The sequence below is a fragment of the Schistocerca americana genome, chromosome 1 (genome assembly GCF_021461395.2).
Source record: "Schistocerca americana isolate TAMUIC-IGC-003095 chromosome 1, iqSchAmer2.1, whole genome shotgun sequence".
Classification (NCBI taxonomy): Eukaryota; Metazoa; Arthropoda; class Insecta; order Orthoptera; family Acrididae; genus Schistocerca; species Schistocerca americana.
The window spans coordinates 1,235,598,062-1,235,614,319 of record NC_060119.1 but is presented as its reverse complement, the minus strand read 5'-3'; the positions used below and the strand labels follow the sequence as shown (position 1 = coordinate 1,235,614,319).

The following is a 16,258-nucleotide window of genomic DNA, read 5'->3' as shown; positions in this document are numbered from 1 at the left end:
ATTTCTTAGGATTTTGTGCCAAGTCAGTACATAGAACTTTACTTTCGAATTAATTGAACGCCTCTCGCATAGCCCTCCTCACACTACATTTCGCTTCGCTCCCTACAACTGTGCTCTTTCCATTTCGTTTCGCTTCATGTTACGCACAGATATTGAATTTACGTGACTGAGTGAAGCAGCACATTACTAATTGTGTATTGGGACATTGCGGGACTGCATTAACTTACTTTTTCTACATTTGGAGCTGGCTGAAGTTTTGTCTAGTCATCTTGTATCCTTCTACAGTCACTCAACGACAACACCTTGCTGTACACCACATCGCTATCAGAAAACGACATCAGATTGTTGCTCACCCTGTCCGTCGGATCATTTATGTATAGAGAGAATAAGAGTGACAAACTGCCTATTGGCTTCTGTCTCGCGTTCTTCGGCCGACGTTCATCTAATGATTTTTCTGACGTTTCGCCAGCACGAGTGGCTGGCATTGTCAAAGCTTCACCATCCATTGCTGGTGGTGAACTGGAGCCGAGCACGCGGGCGCAGACTATATGTACCTGGCGCGCCAACGTCCGAGGGCTTCTCCGCGGTCATTTCCGGTGCGGTTCTCCTCTTGCTACCTGCGACGGTCGTTCACTGCAGTACGGGAAGCCAGGATCCGTTTACCTTAAGGCTTTCCTCTTTCTTGTTGAAACTGTTCGCGTGTTTTTGTATTTCTACAGCTTCTCTGAACAAGCGCGTGTGATAGTGCTTCTCTACAGCCAGAACTTCCGTGTCGGCGAATTTTATCACGTGGTCGGTCTCATTCAGTGCGTGCTCTGCCACGGCCGATTCCTCCACCTGCCCCAACCTCTAATGTCGCTTATGCTCTTTGATCCTGGTGTTAATTGATCGTCCAGTCATTCCGACATAAACTTTTCCGCATGTGCATGTAAAACGGTGTATTCCCGACGTTGCAAGTGGGTCCCTTTTCTCCTTCACCGATCTAAGACACTCTTTGATCTTCTTTGACGGTTTGAAAATGCGCTGCGAACAAATTTAGCTACAATATAGCAGGTCAGCAACTGGGAGCAGTTAATTTCGTAAATTATCTGGAAGTACGCATTAGGAGTGATTTAAAATGGAATTATCATATAAAGTTGATCGTCGGTAAAGCAGATGCCAGACTGAGATTCATTCATCCTAAGGAAATGCAATCCGAAAACAAAGGAAGAAGGTTACAGTACACTTGTTCGCCCACTGCTTGAAAACTGCTCACCAGTGTGGGATCCGTACCAGATAGGGTTGATAGAAGAGATAGAGAAGGTCCAACAGACAGCAGCGCGCTTCGTTACAGAATCATTTAGTAATCGCGAAAGCGTTACGGAGATGATAGATAAACTCTGGTGGAAGACTGTGCAGGAGAGTCGCTCAGTAGCTCGGTACGGGCTTTTGTTGAAGTTTCGAGAACATACCTTCACTGAGGAGTCAAGCAGTATATTGCTCCCTCCTACGCATATCTCGCGAAGAGACCATGAGGATAAAATCAGAGAGATTAGAGCCCACACAGAGGCATACCGACAATCCTTCTTTCCACGAACAATACGAGACTGGAATAGAAGGGAAAACCGATAGAGGTACTCAAGGTACCCTCCGCCACACACCGTCAGGTGGCTTGCGGAGTATGGATGTAGATGTAGATGTAGAAATGGCCAGGAAACATTGGCTCCATCTTTTCTATCTTCGACATTGTGAAACACATCTCGTCTAGCGTACAAGTACTCATTGATCTGAAGGTATGAACATTTGAACCCAAGTTTACTGGACTTTTTTTCTTGTTTTGGTCTGTTGTACCATCTCTCAAAATACTGAAAGCAAAGAGTATACAATAGAAGACATGTTTTCACAGTATCGATGATAAACGAGTCCTCATAGCTCTTGAGGTATGCATTTTAGAGTCCATGTTTACCAGACATTCTTGTCTTGTGTTGCTTCGTACTGTCACCTCTCAAAATATGGAACACTTTCTTAAAATATTTTTCTTTCACTTTCCAAACCTCATTGATGAAATATTATATTATTCTTTCCATTCCAAATTCATACTGCTTCTTCAAGAACACAGTTAAAAAGAATTGGGGGTAAGCCACTGCCTTGCTGAATACGTGTATTTATTTCGAAGGTATTTCTCCCATAAATATCACTTTAGATAGTGTCTGCAAGTGTTTCACCAATTAGATTCGATAATTTGGACTTTACACCAAATTCGCTGATTAATTTATCTGTAGTTTTTCTCCCGACGGAATCAAAGACCTTTTTGAAATCAACAAACACCACTACAATATCTTTGAATTCAGTAATTTGTGGCGAATGGTTGCCTTCAGATTAAATATTTGTTCAAATCTTAATCTGCCCTTCTTAAAACAACCTTGATATTCCCCTAAATGGCAGTCCAGTAGTGTTTCTACTCTGTTTAGTAAAATCTTGGAAACTATTTTATATGGAACTGATGGCAAAGAAATTCCTCTGTAGCTGTTAACATATTGTTTATTGTCTTTCTTATACAGTGTATGTATCAAGGCTAGCATGCATTGTGCTGGGATGTTTTATGTTTTCCAGATTTCCTCAAAGATTAATTTTAGCTCATTTTTCATTTTTGGTAAAGACCATTTCAAAAGTTCTGCTGCAATACTCATGGAGTATTCTGCACTAGTTTTCTTGTTCTTTAAGGTTTTAATTACCATACTTCTTCAATTTCTTTGATCGTCGGAGGTAAATCCTCTTCTTGGTTTCATAAGTATTTGTGAATTCCGGCTTATGACTTTGTTCTGATAGAAATATTTTGCAAGTATTTCGCAGTTTTCAACATTACTGAAGCCGTCTGCTTTTTCGTCTAAGAAACGCGCACTTGTGGTTTCATATATCTTCAGCCTGTCCTTAAATGTTCGATAAAAATCACGGGTGTTGTTTGTGAAATGTTTTCCTCGGTTGTTGCAAGATTCCTCTATTCAAAATCTGTTTTATTTCTTCTAATTACTTTTGCTGTCCTTTATTTACTGTTTAAATTTATCGCACTGTTTAATGTTTCTTGAAAAATAACACTTTTTCGTCCTCTCTATTAAAGCTTCTTCACATACTTCATTCCATCATATCTTCTGCCTGTTTGTGTTTGTGATAAATGTTATCTGTGAAACATTGTTAATTTCTTTAGATAATTCCAGCCATTCGCCATGTTTAGCTGTTTCAATTTCGACTTGATATTTTTGAACTGATTATTTTATTATAATAAGTAGTTGTGTAGTACATTTTATTAGTTTTTATCTTTGTTTTATTGTATTACGTAGGAGTTTAACCACAATTTTAGAGAGGTACTGATCTGAACTACTTTCATATTCATAGTTTGCTTAGTACATTTTTTGAGAGACAGCAGCATAATCCATCTAAAATTCTGCCACAAAGGAGTTTTATTTTATTTTTATTTATATCTTATCTATTATTATATGTATTTTAATTGATATCTATTTATATAATTCAGTTATTCTTTGAGAATTTTCGGTGCATACATCTAAAGATTAAACAAAAAGAGGTAGATAAATTTACTGTTACTTAGCCGAACTGAGGGATTAGCAGCATTCTTCAATGTAACTACAGTTCTGCAAAATTCGTTATTTACACTTGCGACCTCGGAAACCACAATTAGGAAAGAGAAATTGAATAAAAGTTCATCGATTTTGACAATTACAAAGGTTATGGTTTTATTTAAAAAGCCCTAATGAATGAATAAATTATCTGTGATACTGAAGCGATAAAAAACGCTGCAAATTATTTGTATTTAATAACATCGTCATATTACTGGGTCTGTACTCAAATTAAAATTCAGTTCCAAAATATTACTTTTATTGTTTCAATCTGGAAAAGTTATTTCAATAATACCTACAAAGCGTGTTCATTCGCTATGAAGTACCCATCCATTTAACTGTTTGCCGGTCAATTCAGTGATATTGCGAATCCCTCTCTGTTCCCATAAATTAAGTGAATGAATTTCTCTGCCACTGTTGCACTTTAATGTGGAAAGCTTAAAAATACCAACGGGATTGGATTTAGTCGCACATAGCCGCACGGTAACATTTACGAGCACTTCCACTGCTATGTCGGTGCTGCGATCGATGAAGGGACACCATTCGAATCCGGTCGAGTAAAAATCGTGCGACTCGGTACTCAGTTTGCGGGTAGCGAAAGACGCGCTGCGCTGGCGCAGATAATGCCCGGGCTTTGACATGAACTGGATCTACATCTACGCTGATGCTCATAAATTAAGTATAATTGCAGAATATGGTGCCACACAACGTGGCACTACACAAAACTGGCGCTAATAGCATAGGCACATAGGGAACACACACGACACAGATCTGTAAATCCACAGCATTGGCGATAAGTTAAGGAAACCGTCCCGAAACACATGTGCTACAAAACGCCACAGTTTCCTGCGCATGTACCCCGACATCAGTATGGGGTATACCACGAAGCACACGTACACAGGCCGCACAACGGGTTGGCATACTCTGGATCAGGTGGTCGAGCAGCTGCTGGGTTATAGCCTGCCGTTCTTGCACCAGTGCCTGTCGGAGCTCCTAAAGTTTCGCAGGGGTTTGAAGACGTGCAGCGATACGTCGACCGAGAGCATCCCAGACGTGCTCGATGGGGTTTAGGTCTGGAGAATAGGTAGGACAGTCCGTTCGCCTGATATCTTCTGTTTCAAGGCACTCCTCCACGATGGCAGCTCGGTGGGGCCGTACTTTATCATCCATCAGAAGGAAGGTGGGACTCACTGCACCCCTGAAAAGGCGGACATACTGGTGCAAAATGACGTCCCGATACACCTGACCTGTTACAGTTCCTCTGTCAAAGACATGCAGGGGTGTACGTGCACCAGTCATAATCCCACCCCATACCATCAAACCACGACCTCCATACAGGTTCCTTTCAAGGACATTAAGGGGTTAGTATCTGGTTCCTGGTTCACGCCAGATGAAAACCAGGCGAGAATCACTGTTCAGACTATACCTGGACTCGTCCGTGAACATAACCTGGGACCACTGTTGCAGTGACCATGTACTGTGTTCATGACACCAGGCTTTACAGGCTTTCGTGTAACCACGGGTTAGTGGAATGCACCTTGCAGGTCTCCGGGTGAATAAACAATGTCTGTTCAGTCGTCTGTAGTCTGTGTGTCTGGAGGCAACTGTTCCAGCGCCTCAAGTAAGGTCCCGAGCAAGGCTACCCGCAGCACTCCGTGGCCATCTGCGGGCACTGATGGTGAGGTATCGGTCTTCTTGTGGCGTTGTACGCTGTAGACGTCCCGTACTGTAGCGCCTGGACACGTTTCCTGTCTGCTAGAATCGTTGCCATAATCTCGAGATCACACTTTGTGGCACACGGGGATCCCGTGCTGCGACCTGCTGTGTTTGACCAGCCTCCAGTCGCCCTAGTATTCTACTCCTCATAACGTCATCAACATGTGTTCTTTGAGCCATTTTCAACACACAGTCACCATTAGCACGTCTGAAAATGTCTGCACACTCACTCACTGCACCGTACTCGGACATGCACCAACGCACCTCTGTGTATGTGGACTGCTGCGGGCGCCACCATGCAACGACCGCAGGTCAAATGCACTGCATGGTCATACCCCGAGGTGATTTAAACCCGCAAACCACACACCAGAGCGTTGTTTCACCATTTATCAGCATTATCCTTAATTTATGAGCATGAGTGTAGATCTCCATCTCCTTATGGTGTCTGGCGGAGGGTACTTTGTGCTACACTGTGACTTACCCCCTTTCCTGTGCCAGTAGCGAATCGTGCACAGGAAGAACGACTATTCTTAAGTTTCAATGCGAGCTCGAATCTCACTGATTTTCATCTTCATGCGCCTCTCGACTAAGAGGAAACAACATATTGGTTGACTTTTCTAGAAACATGTACTCTCTGAGTTTAATAGTAAACCACTGTTTGCTACAGATGCTTCTCTTCTAGCATCTGTCTGCATCTAATCTAGGTGGATACTCTACAAATCGCACTCAAGTTCGTAGCAGAGGGGTCAACGAACTGTCTTCACAATAATTCTCTGTTATTCCAATCTCGAACAGCGCGTGGAAGAAACGAACACCTAAATCTTTTTGTGCAAGGTCCAATTCCCTTATTTTATTATGATGATCGTTTCTCCCCACGTAGATCGGTGACGACAAAGCATTTTCGCATTCGGAGAAAAAAGTAGGTGATCGAAATTTCGTGAGAAAATCCCGCCCTAAAGAGAAATGCGTTTTTCTTAATGATGTCCACCCAAATCCTGTGTATGTCACTGACACTCTCTCCCCTATTTCTTTATGGTACGAAACGCGCTCCCCTTCTTTGAACATGCTCGATGTTAAACCGATTTGGTAAGGCTCTCACACTGCTCAGCAGTACTCCAAAAAAGAACGCACAACTGTATCAAGGCAGTCTCTTTAGTAGATCTGTTGTGCCTTCTAAGTGTTCCGCCAGGAAAACGTCTATTCCACGACATTCTCTATGTGTTCTTTCCAATTTAAGTCGTTCGTAATTGTAATTGCAAGGTATTTAGTTGAATTTACGGCCTTTAGATTTGATTGATTTATCGCGTAATCTAAGTTAAACGCATTCCTTTTAGCACTCACATGGTTGAGCTTTTATTTTTCATTATTTTGGGTCTATTGCATATTTTCGTACCATATAGGTATTTTTAATAAATCGTTTTACACGAATCCAGTCACATAACTGAGACGATATTCCATAAGCAGGCAATTTGATTACAAGCCAGTTGTGAGGTATGTTGTCAAAATCCTTCTGGCGGTCCAGAAAGACAGAACCAAGGCAATTAACAATATTCGAAAACAATATATGTTCCAAAATCTTGCTGGATATCGACGTTAATGACATGGACCTGTAATTGAGTGGATTACTCGTACTGAGTTTCTTGAAAACTTGTGTGAGCTGTGTAACTCTCCAGTCTTTGGGTACGGATCTTTAGTCGAGCGAGCGGTTGTATATGACTGTTAAGTATGGAGCTACATCAGCGTACCCTGAAACGAACCTAATTTGTATACACACTGCTTTTATTAAGTGATTTAAGTTCCCTCTTTACTTTGAGGACATCTACTTCTAAGTTACTCATGTTAGCAGCTGTTCTTGATTCAGGTTCTAGGATATTTACTTCGCGTTCTTTGGTGACGGAATTTCGGAAGGATATGTTAAGTAATTATCAGCACTGACATCGATAGTATTTCTACTGCTATGGGAGAGAGAGGGAATTGATTGTGTTTTGCCGATGGCACACTTTACATATGATCACAATCTCTTTGGGTTTTATGCCAGGTTTTGAGACAAAGTTTCGTTGTGAAAACTATTATAAGCATCTGGCACTGAATTTTCACTAAATTTCGAGCATCTGTAAAAGATAGCAAATACTGGAGATCTTGCATTTGACATGTTTTTTCGTTATTTCTGTCACAACGTTCTGACCTTTTTTGCGTACATGGGGGATAATCTCCGTCGTTTGTTAGTTTATTGGTATAAATCTACAATTATTGTCGATACTATTCCTTTGAATTCAAGCCACATCTGCTCTACTCTTACGTTGTTAATTTTGAAGGAGTGGAGATTGTCTCTCAGGAAGGTATCAATCGAATTTTTAGCAGCTTTTTTGAATAAACATATTTTTTCCTTTATTTTTGGAGGATTTAGGAGTTAAGCTGTTCAGTTCCCCAGTGTTCATTAATCCCTGTATCCGTTTTGGAGCTAGTTATTTGTCCAGAATTATGTGTTGCTAAGAGTTCGAGAGTGTTTTCACAACCATTCACTATTCGAGTGTGCTCATGAGCTAACTGCGCGAAATAATTTTCAGAGAAAGTGTTTAACACAGTTTAGACATGTATTTTCGCCTACATATTGAGGGTAAATTGAAGTCACCACCAACTATAACTGTATGAATCGGTTATGTGTTTGAAATTAGAAGTTTTCTTTGAGCCTTTCAGAAATTGTATCATCTAAGTTGAGAGGTCAATAAAAGAATACAGTTGTTATTTTATTCCGGTTGCCAAGAATGACCTCAACCCATACTACCACACTGGAACTACCTGCCTCAATTTCGCGACAAGATAAACTTCTTCTAATAGCAACAAACACGCCTGTCAAATGGTTCAAATGGCTCTGAGCACTATGGGACTCAACATCTTAGGTCATAAGTCCCCTAAAACTTAGAACTACTTAAACCTAACTAACCTAAGGACATCACACACACCCATGCCCGAGGCAGGATTCGAACCTGCGACCGCAGCAGTCCCACGGTTCCGGACTGCAGCGCCAGAATCGCTAGACCACCGCGGCCGGCAAACACGCCTGTCCTATCTGAACACCGTTAGGCTCTTCGGAGAAATTTCGGCTGAAATTATCTCCGGCTTAAACCAACTTTCACTGCCTATAACGATTTGAACATCAGTGCTTTCTATTAGCGTTTTGAGCTCTGGTACTTTCCTGACACAGCTACGACAATTTACAACCGTTATACCGATGGTTTCTACATCCACGTTTTTCCCGGCTTCGACCTACACCGCCGGCCGCGGTGGTCTCGCGGTTCTAGGCGCGCAGTCCGGAACCGTGCGACTGCTACGGTCGCAGGTTCGAATCCTGCCTCGGGCATGGATGTGTGTGATGTCCTTAGGTTAGTTAGGTTTAAGTAGTTCTAAGTTCTAGGGGACTGATGACCTCAGAAGTTGAGTCCCATAGTGCTCAGAGCCATTTGAACCATTTTTTTCGACCTACACTCTTTGAGACTGAGGCCCTTTTTATTTTACTCCAACACCCTTCAACCTAAAAAACCGCGCAGTTCACGCCACACAGACCCCGCTACCCGTCTAGCCTTCACCTGTGAGTAATGGCCTCCTAACCTATTCAGCGTTCAGCGGAACCTGAAACCACACCACCTTGAGCCTCTAATTCAGACTCTCCACTCGCTCTGCACCAGGGTCCGTAATCGGTCATATCGACTCATTTTTGCTGCAAATGGTGAGCTCTGCTTTCATCTCGCAAGCGAGACTGGCAGCCTTCATCACTGGAGTTCTTTGGTTCTTCTCCATGTTATGACCCAGCGTGACACAGTTTTAGCGACCGTAAAATCAGCGTTGTGTCAATGTCTGTGTGCTGCTACGGCCAGCAGTAGCCAAACAGTCAGTGACAAGCTGCACTTCCCTCGAACAACGCAAGCTACACAGAACGGCCGACACGTCAGGCGAAGGCAGACTGCCAGCAAATTCCAGTGCACTGCTGCAGAGAAGCTAGCAGAGCGGAGTTGTGTTTCACGTCAAGCATCAAGTGGAACGAATAGTGCGAAGCGTTTGCACAGCAGGATATCGTCGCAGTCCGCGGCTTAAACGGTAAAGTGTGTTTGTGTTCCTACGAGAGTTCCAGCAAGAGCACATAAGAGTTCCAGCTGCATTCGCTGTTACTGCTCCAGTTTCATTGCAGCTCGTCTATCCGAAGAAGGATTTGCCGCTCTTCAACAACGCAAGGTAATGCCACTGCAGTGCCGACGCCTCAGAGCAAGACTGTCACAACCTAGCACATTGTACAACGATCTCTTGTAGTTGAGTATTTATGAGTCATTTAATAAATGTGTGTTTTGCGAATAGGATTCTAGTCGTTTCAGTAGATGTGGCTATAGGTAGGTGTGCCAAATAGTTGGTTGAGAATAATGGCCCTCTTCACACTGACATGAGTGGCACATTGGAGCGTGTTGTCAACGTAGATGACTGCACATTGACGGCGAAGTGTAATTACAACATTTTATATGAGCCCGTCCAGCCATCGGTACATTGAAATGGATGCCACTGCGGATTGCCTCTGTGTGGACCACAGAAGTATCAGCCAAACTGGTAGCCACAGTATCAGGACAGCCACTGCAAGCACCCATCCAATAGGCGCCCACGGCGGTCAGAAGGACACCATATGGTCCAGGAAAGCATCGATCGAGTTGGCGGCCACAGGAAATGGACGGCCGCCACGGGAGCCGTAGTGGCTGCAGTGGCATCGAATATGCCGGAGGCTACAGTGATGGTACGGCTGCCTTGTAGCTCACAGAAGCATCGATCGCGTTGGATGGCCATGATGATCTGACAGTCGCCGAGTATCGTCCGATATAACTGATGTAACGACCGTCCAGCATCTGCTAAGCTGCTGCCATTCGTCGCCGACCTTGACTCCGAGCAACCATGCCATCCTGACACCAAATCAATGACTCTCCACTAGTGGTCTACATCTTTTACAAGCTGCGACATTATCGCAAATAAAGACTATGATTCGGGAAGTACAAAATTTCTTTGTTTAATTACAGTCAAAAATAAGGAACAAACTGCCGTAAGACTATCGATTTCCGTCCGTAATGACCATTGTCAGATCTGGCTAAAACAGAAGTTGTCTTATGTTATCCTAATACAGTGCATGCCAGTTTGAATTAATCTCTCTTTTTCTTCTACTCTTATTATTATCCACCGAGCCTGTACTGTATTAAGAAATTCTCTATTTTTTAGGGGTTCCAAAACCTCTTTTTTTCTTGCTGGTTTGCAAGCAAAGCCTACTTTGGAAAGTCATTTACGTCCATTCGCTATGCGTCCGGTATTTGGTTATTCCACTTTCATTGGCTCTTGCTCGATCGTATTTGGGTAATAAAGAACCAACTATCTTTTGTTTTAAACAGATCTGAAGCGAGATAAATAAACTGACGACAATTTGTGCGTGATCAGTGACTGGAATCAAGGAGAAAATTCTGTACCTATTTTATCAGTCGCATCTGGTAAGGTTCCAAGACAAACGAGGCGGTAGAACTAGGGTTTTAAAAGCTATCTCCTTCGTGACTGAATCACACTTCCTGAGGATTCTTCCAATAACTCTCACTCTGCTATATACTTTCCCGACGATTAGTTTTATGTGATCCACGATAGGACGAAGGGCAGCCTTCTTCCTACTGTGGATCTGATTAAAACCGTCGCGGCGCACACTGTTCCTGATGGAAACAAACTTTTTATTGATCGTTCCACTTTAAATCGTTCCCTATGCATACTGTCATTCCGTCTCCGTAACTGAGTTGCCAGCGCGGCTGACCGTCTTGCGGAGAACCCAAGTTCGACTCCCGATATTAACAGCGATTTATACTTGGTGGGAGGACTGGAAATTGATGCAATAGTCTCCTGATGCAAACTGAAGATCTACTCGGCCGAGTAATAGCGGCTCCAGGTCACAAAAACTGACAACGGCCGGGTGGTGTGCTGAACCCACTCCCCTTCATACCACATCCTATGACGTCACTGGCGGAGGATGACAAGGCGGTCGGACGGTATCGATAGGCCCGCCACGGCCTGTGGGCGGAGTTTATGTTATGAATACTCTCAGGTACCGACTGCATATGATAGCGTCCAGTGATTGTTCGGCAGTCGTGTAATCAGCTTGTTTAATGTGCAGTAGGTTACATTTAATTTTGGCGGGGTTCAACTGCCAGCCCCGCCACCCAGTGCTAACCCTCTGCAGGCCTTCCCTCATTTCGTTGCAATTTTCTAGCGTTGCGACGTCTCTGCATACAATGTCATTATTTGCGAATAACGTACAGAACTTCTGACGTCGTCCACTTGATAATTTATACATGCTCTGAACAACAATGGTCGTATAATACTCCCTTGGGCACGTCCGAAGTTTCTTTTATGTCTGAAGATATCTCTGCGTTAGGAATGGCATGCTGTTGCGGCGCGGCATGCTACTTTTTACCGCCCTGCCAGTGTCCAGCAATGTTCATTTGTCTAGCTAAAAGCTGTAGTAGAAAATACTAGACCACTACTGTCTACTGCAGGTCGCAACATACATAGAATTGTCCGGTAAACGGGATGTGGCTAGCTACTGAAATAAAAGTTTTAACTTGGCAATGTAAATTTTCAGCTGTATTTTTACGATAAAGGTCACAGTTAATACTGCCAAGTCCGTACTAAGTGGCAACACAATGTAAAGTTCACACGCACACCACAGTCACACACGTAGCCAGTTTATGGTATTTACATCCGTTACCGAAGTTAATAGAGTTCACCGGATTGTTTAGTTATGAAAATGCTCGCTCAAATGTTGTGCACTCTGCTCTACACGTAATACCTGTTCCAGTCTCAGATCGCACAACACGTCACGCGGTTTTAACTAACAGTCAAAAGCAATAATTTCGATATTCCGTCCGAAATTCCACACGACTTCCACTATACCGTTCACTTAAATACACTTTGTACTACTTCGCGAACTCGTAATTAGCATTTTTCCGCGAGTTTACAGTACTTTCGTCGGAGCTGCTTTCAATGAGATGTTACTAGTTCGAAGCCTCAGCGCCGACCTCCCTAGATCACACCAAAGGCTTTGTTCCCAGCATAGATTGGCGCGAGCCTGCATTTTTCTGATTGGCTGATATCACAAACAGCAAATCAGGTTGCAGTATTATCCCGCGCTAACCCGCACTTTACTTCAATGACCAATCATAGCAAAACATTTCTTTCTATGGCAATTGCTAAATAAATAAATTTAGAAAAGTATCAATATAAAATTACTCCTTCTGAAATTACCGATTAATTTGTGTTCTACTCAAGATTTATTAGTGCCATAAACTGAGTGCACATTTAATTATAGTAAATCCCCTGTAAAGTTTAACTGGTACTTCGTGAATAAACAAAACAATTTTCATTTACTTCTGTTCTTCTTCACTCACACAACACTCACACTGCTAATTACTACACATGTAAAACAATTATAATTATGCAAATACATTAAATATTAATCAAACATAACTTTACAACATTGTTTTGACTACGACTGTCCGTCAACTGCTGACCTCTGCCGCCTACTAGCACAACTACGTGCAGCTCTGTAACTCAGGTGCATGTCAGCTGGTGACATCTGTCGATGACTCACGCCGATAACGACATCGTCCTAACAAGTGACAGGAGCGATGCGAAGGCGCTACGCCTCACTGTGTTCTTATCATGTCAGTATAGGCTTGGGAAATGACGGGAGCATTCGTGGCAGAATCATCTTCGCGCAGCTATTCGCTCTTACCCATCTCGAGGTGGACTCACCAGCAGGTGTGGCGTGACGTGTACTTGCAGCGGCGCTGTGACCTGCAGCGCGGCGTGCACCCGCTGCTCCCCGAAGGCGTTGTTGACTCGACACTCCCACCTGCCGGCGTCCTCCGGCCGCGCCCCCAGGATGTGCAGCGCCTCCTGCGACGCCCACACACGTCCTGACGAGCCCACAGGTGTTCCGGACTCGTGCCACCACCTGCAACAAATGGGAGACTCAAGAACGCCTGCGGCAGGTGCGAATCATTTTGCGTGAGCGTCAAATGATAGCCAGTAACCGATCATCAATGATGGTGATCCAGGAACGAGTCTGTGAGCCCGTGTCTTTCAGTGTCAGTATGAAGAACGTAGCCTCCTTCCTTGGATGACACGCACGGCTTGTACTTACAGCACAGGTATTGGCAGTTTTGTGAAAGGGCCATCCAGCCTCCCACATGTGCATGCTTACTGTGAGTACTAGGCCATAACGATCCTCTGAATATCTGACCACATTGTCAGCGAGCCAAATATACGCTGCCTGACAAAAATAGAGAAGCACGCAGAAGAGGAGGAGAAAACAAAATGAAACTTCACAGCCACAGAAGTTGATTTCAAGATCGAGTTCATTTGTCAGTATATCGTTCCAAACTCTCTGGCCTGAATGCATGCTCTGTTTCAGTGCGGAAGAGTGTGGTGAAGCCGTTGTATCGTCTCCTGAAGCAAATTAGCCCACAAAACTGTTATACGAGAGGGTAACAAAAAAAAAAAAAAAAAAAAAAAAAAAAACTCGGAGTAACACTGCCGTGGGCGGGCTTGTGTAGTGAGCATTTCTGCCTCTAGACTTGTATAGCGCAACTCATTGCCATTTTAGTGCCGCCTGTGTTGTCGACCTGGCTTGTTCTGTTCATTTGCAGTGCTTCTCTGCTTGCGTTGTTTTGTTCTTGTTTCGTTTATCATGACGGAAAGTTTAAGTGAAGAACGTGCAGCTGTGAAATTTTGTTTCTTACTCGGTACAAATGCTGCGGGAACTGTTTTAATGTCACTGTTCATCTACATTTATACTCCGCAAGCCACCCAACGGTGTGTGACGGAGGGCACATTACGTGCCACTGTCATTACCTCCCTTTCCTGTTCCAGTCGCGTATGGTTCGCGGGAAGAACGACTACCGGAGAGCCTCAGTGCGCACTCGAATCTCTCAAATTTTACATTCGGGATCTCCTCGGGAGGTATAAGTAGGGGGAAGCAATATATTCAATACCTCATCCAGAAACGCACCCTCTCGAAACCTGGACAGCAAGCTACACCGCGATGCAGAACGCCTCTCTTGAAGAGTCTGCCTCTTGAGTTTGATAAACATCTCCGTAACGCTATCGCACTTACCAAATAACCCTGTGACGAAACGCGCCCCTCTTCTTTGGATCTTCTCTATCTCCTCCGTCAGACCGATCTGGTACGGATCCCACACTGATGAGCAATACTCAAGTATAGTTCGAACGAGTGTTTTGTAAACCACCTCCTTTGTTGATGGACTACAATTCCTAAGGACTCTCCCAATGAATCTCAATCTGGCACCTGCCTTACCAACAATTAATTAATTTATATGATCATGCCACTTCTCCCGCACCCGGGTTCCCGGGTGCGATTCCCGGCGGGGTCAGGGATTTTCTATGCCTCGTGATGACTGGGTGTTGTGTGATGTCCTTAGGTTAGTTAGGTTTAAGTAGTTCTAAGTTCTAGGGGACTGATGACCATAGATGTTAAGTCCCATAGTGTTCAGAGCCATTTGAACCACCCATTCCACTTCAAATCGTTCCGTACTCATACTCCCAGATATTTTAATGAAGTAACTGTTACCAGTGTTTATTCCACTATCATATAATCATATAATAAAGGATCCTTCTTTCTATGTATTCGCAATACATTACATTTGTCTATGTTAAGGGTCAGTTGCCACTCCCTGCACCAAGTGCCTATCCGCTGCAGATCTTCCTGCATTTCACTGCAGTTTTCTAATGTTGCAACTTCTCTGTATACTACATCATCATCCGCGAAAAGCCGCATGGAACTTCCGACACCATCTACTAGGTCATTTATATATATATATTGTGAAAAGCAATGGTCCCATAACACTCCCCTGTGGCACGCCAGAGGTTACTTTAACGTCTGTAGACGTCTCTCCATTGAGAACAACATGCTGTGTTCTGTTTGCTAAAAACTCTTCAATCCAGCCACACAGATGGTCTGATATTCCGTAGGCTCTTACTTTGTTTATCAGGCGACAGTGCGGAACTGTATCGAACGCCTTCCGGGAGTCAAGGAAAATGGCATTAACCTGGCAGCCTGTATCTAATTTTTTATGGATCTCATGAACAAATAAGGCGAGTTGGGTCTCACACTTACGCAGTTTCCGGAATCCATGTTGATTCCTACAGAGTAGATTCTGGGTTTCCAGTAACGACATGATACGCGAGCAGAGTTTAAGAACCAAAACTAAAATATCTTAGGTGGCAGACACTTGAAGAAAGAAGCGACCCAGAAACAAAGTAATAGGCAAGCCAATGGGAGATGTCATCGTCACCCCTTCCAAAATAATGTCAAGTCAAATGAAACATCAAAACAACGCTGATTTGCTGTTTTGATGACAAGGGCGTGAGAGACATCACCTAAGATAGCTGAACATTCCGAGTGTCCAGAGTGAAATTCAAGCCATCATAAAGGCGAAGGGTAGATCATATATTTATGTCCAGATATTTGCGATCAGATAGTGTATATGTAGAGGTATGAAGTGGAACGATTCCGTAGCCTTCATTAACGCAAAGGCAAACGGAGGGCTTCGATTAATTGGTAGTATACAGGAAAATAAACTGTAAAAACACATTTACAGCTCAAATTTGAATACTGTTCAACTGTCAGACATCATTCAGGTTAGACTAACGGGGGACGTCATTCGTAATCACTGAAGGCGGTTCGATTTTTTGATGGATAAGCGAGTGTAACAACCAAAACTGAAATATCTTAGGTGGCAGACACTTGACGAAAGAAGCGAGAATATGCTTAGAGAACTTGAACAACTAACTTTCAATGCAGAAACTGTCAATATTCTTCACTTTCCTACGTAGAGATAATGCAGATA

The 16,258-nt window shown here is 43.4% G+C and overlaps 1 protein-coding gene across 1 annotated transcript in view; it reads right to left on the bottom strand.

Moving 5' to 3' along the window:
• LOC124598405 (Down syndrome cell adhesion molecule-like protein Dscam2) overlaps positions 1-16,258 on the bottom strand; it is a 701,156-nt gene that overhangs the window by 341,806 nt on the left and 343,092 nt on the right. The window contains exon 7 of the mRNA XM_047135998.1: positions 13,143-13,344. Within this exon, the coding sequence (XP_046991954.1) occupies positions 13,143-13,344 (202 nt within the window). The remainder of the gene's footprint in view (positions 1-13,142; positions 13,345-16,258) is intronic.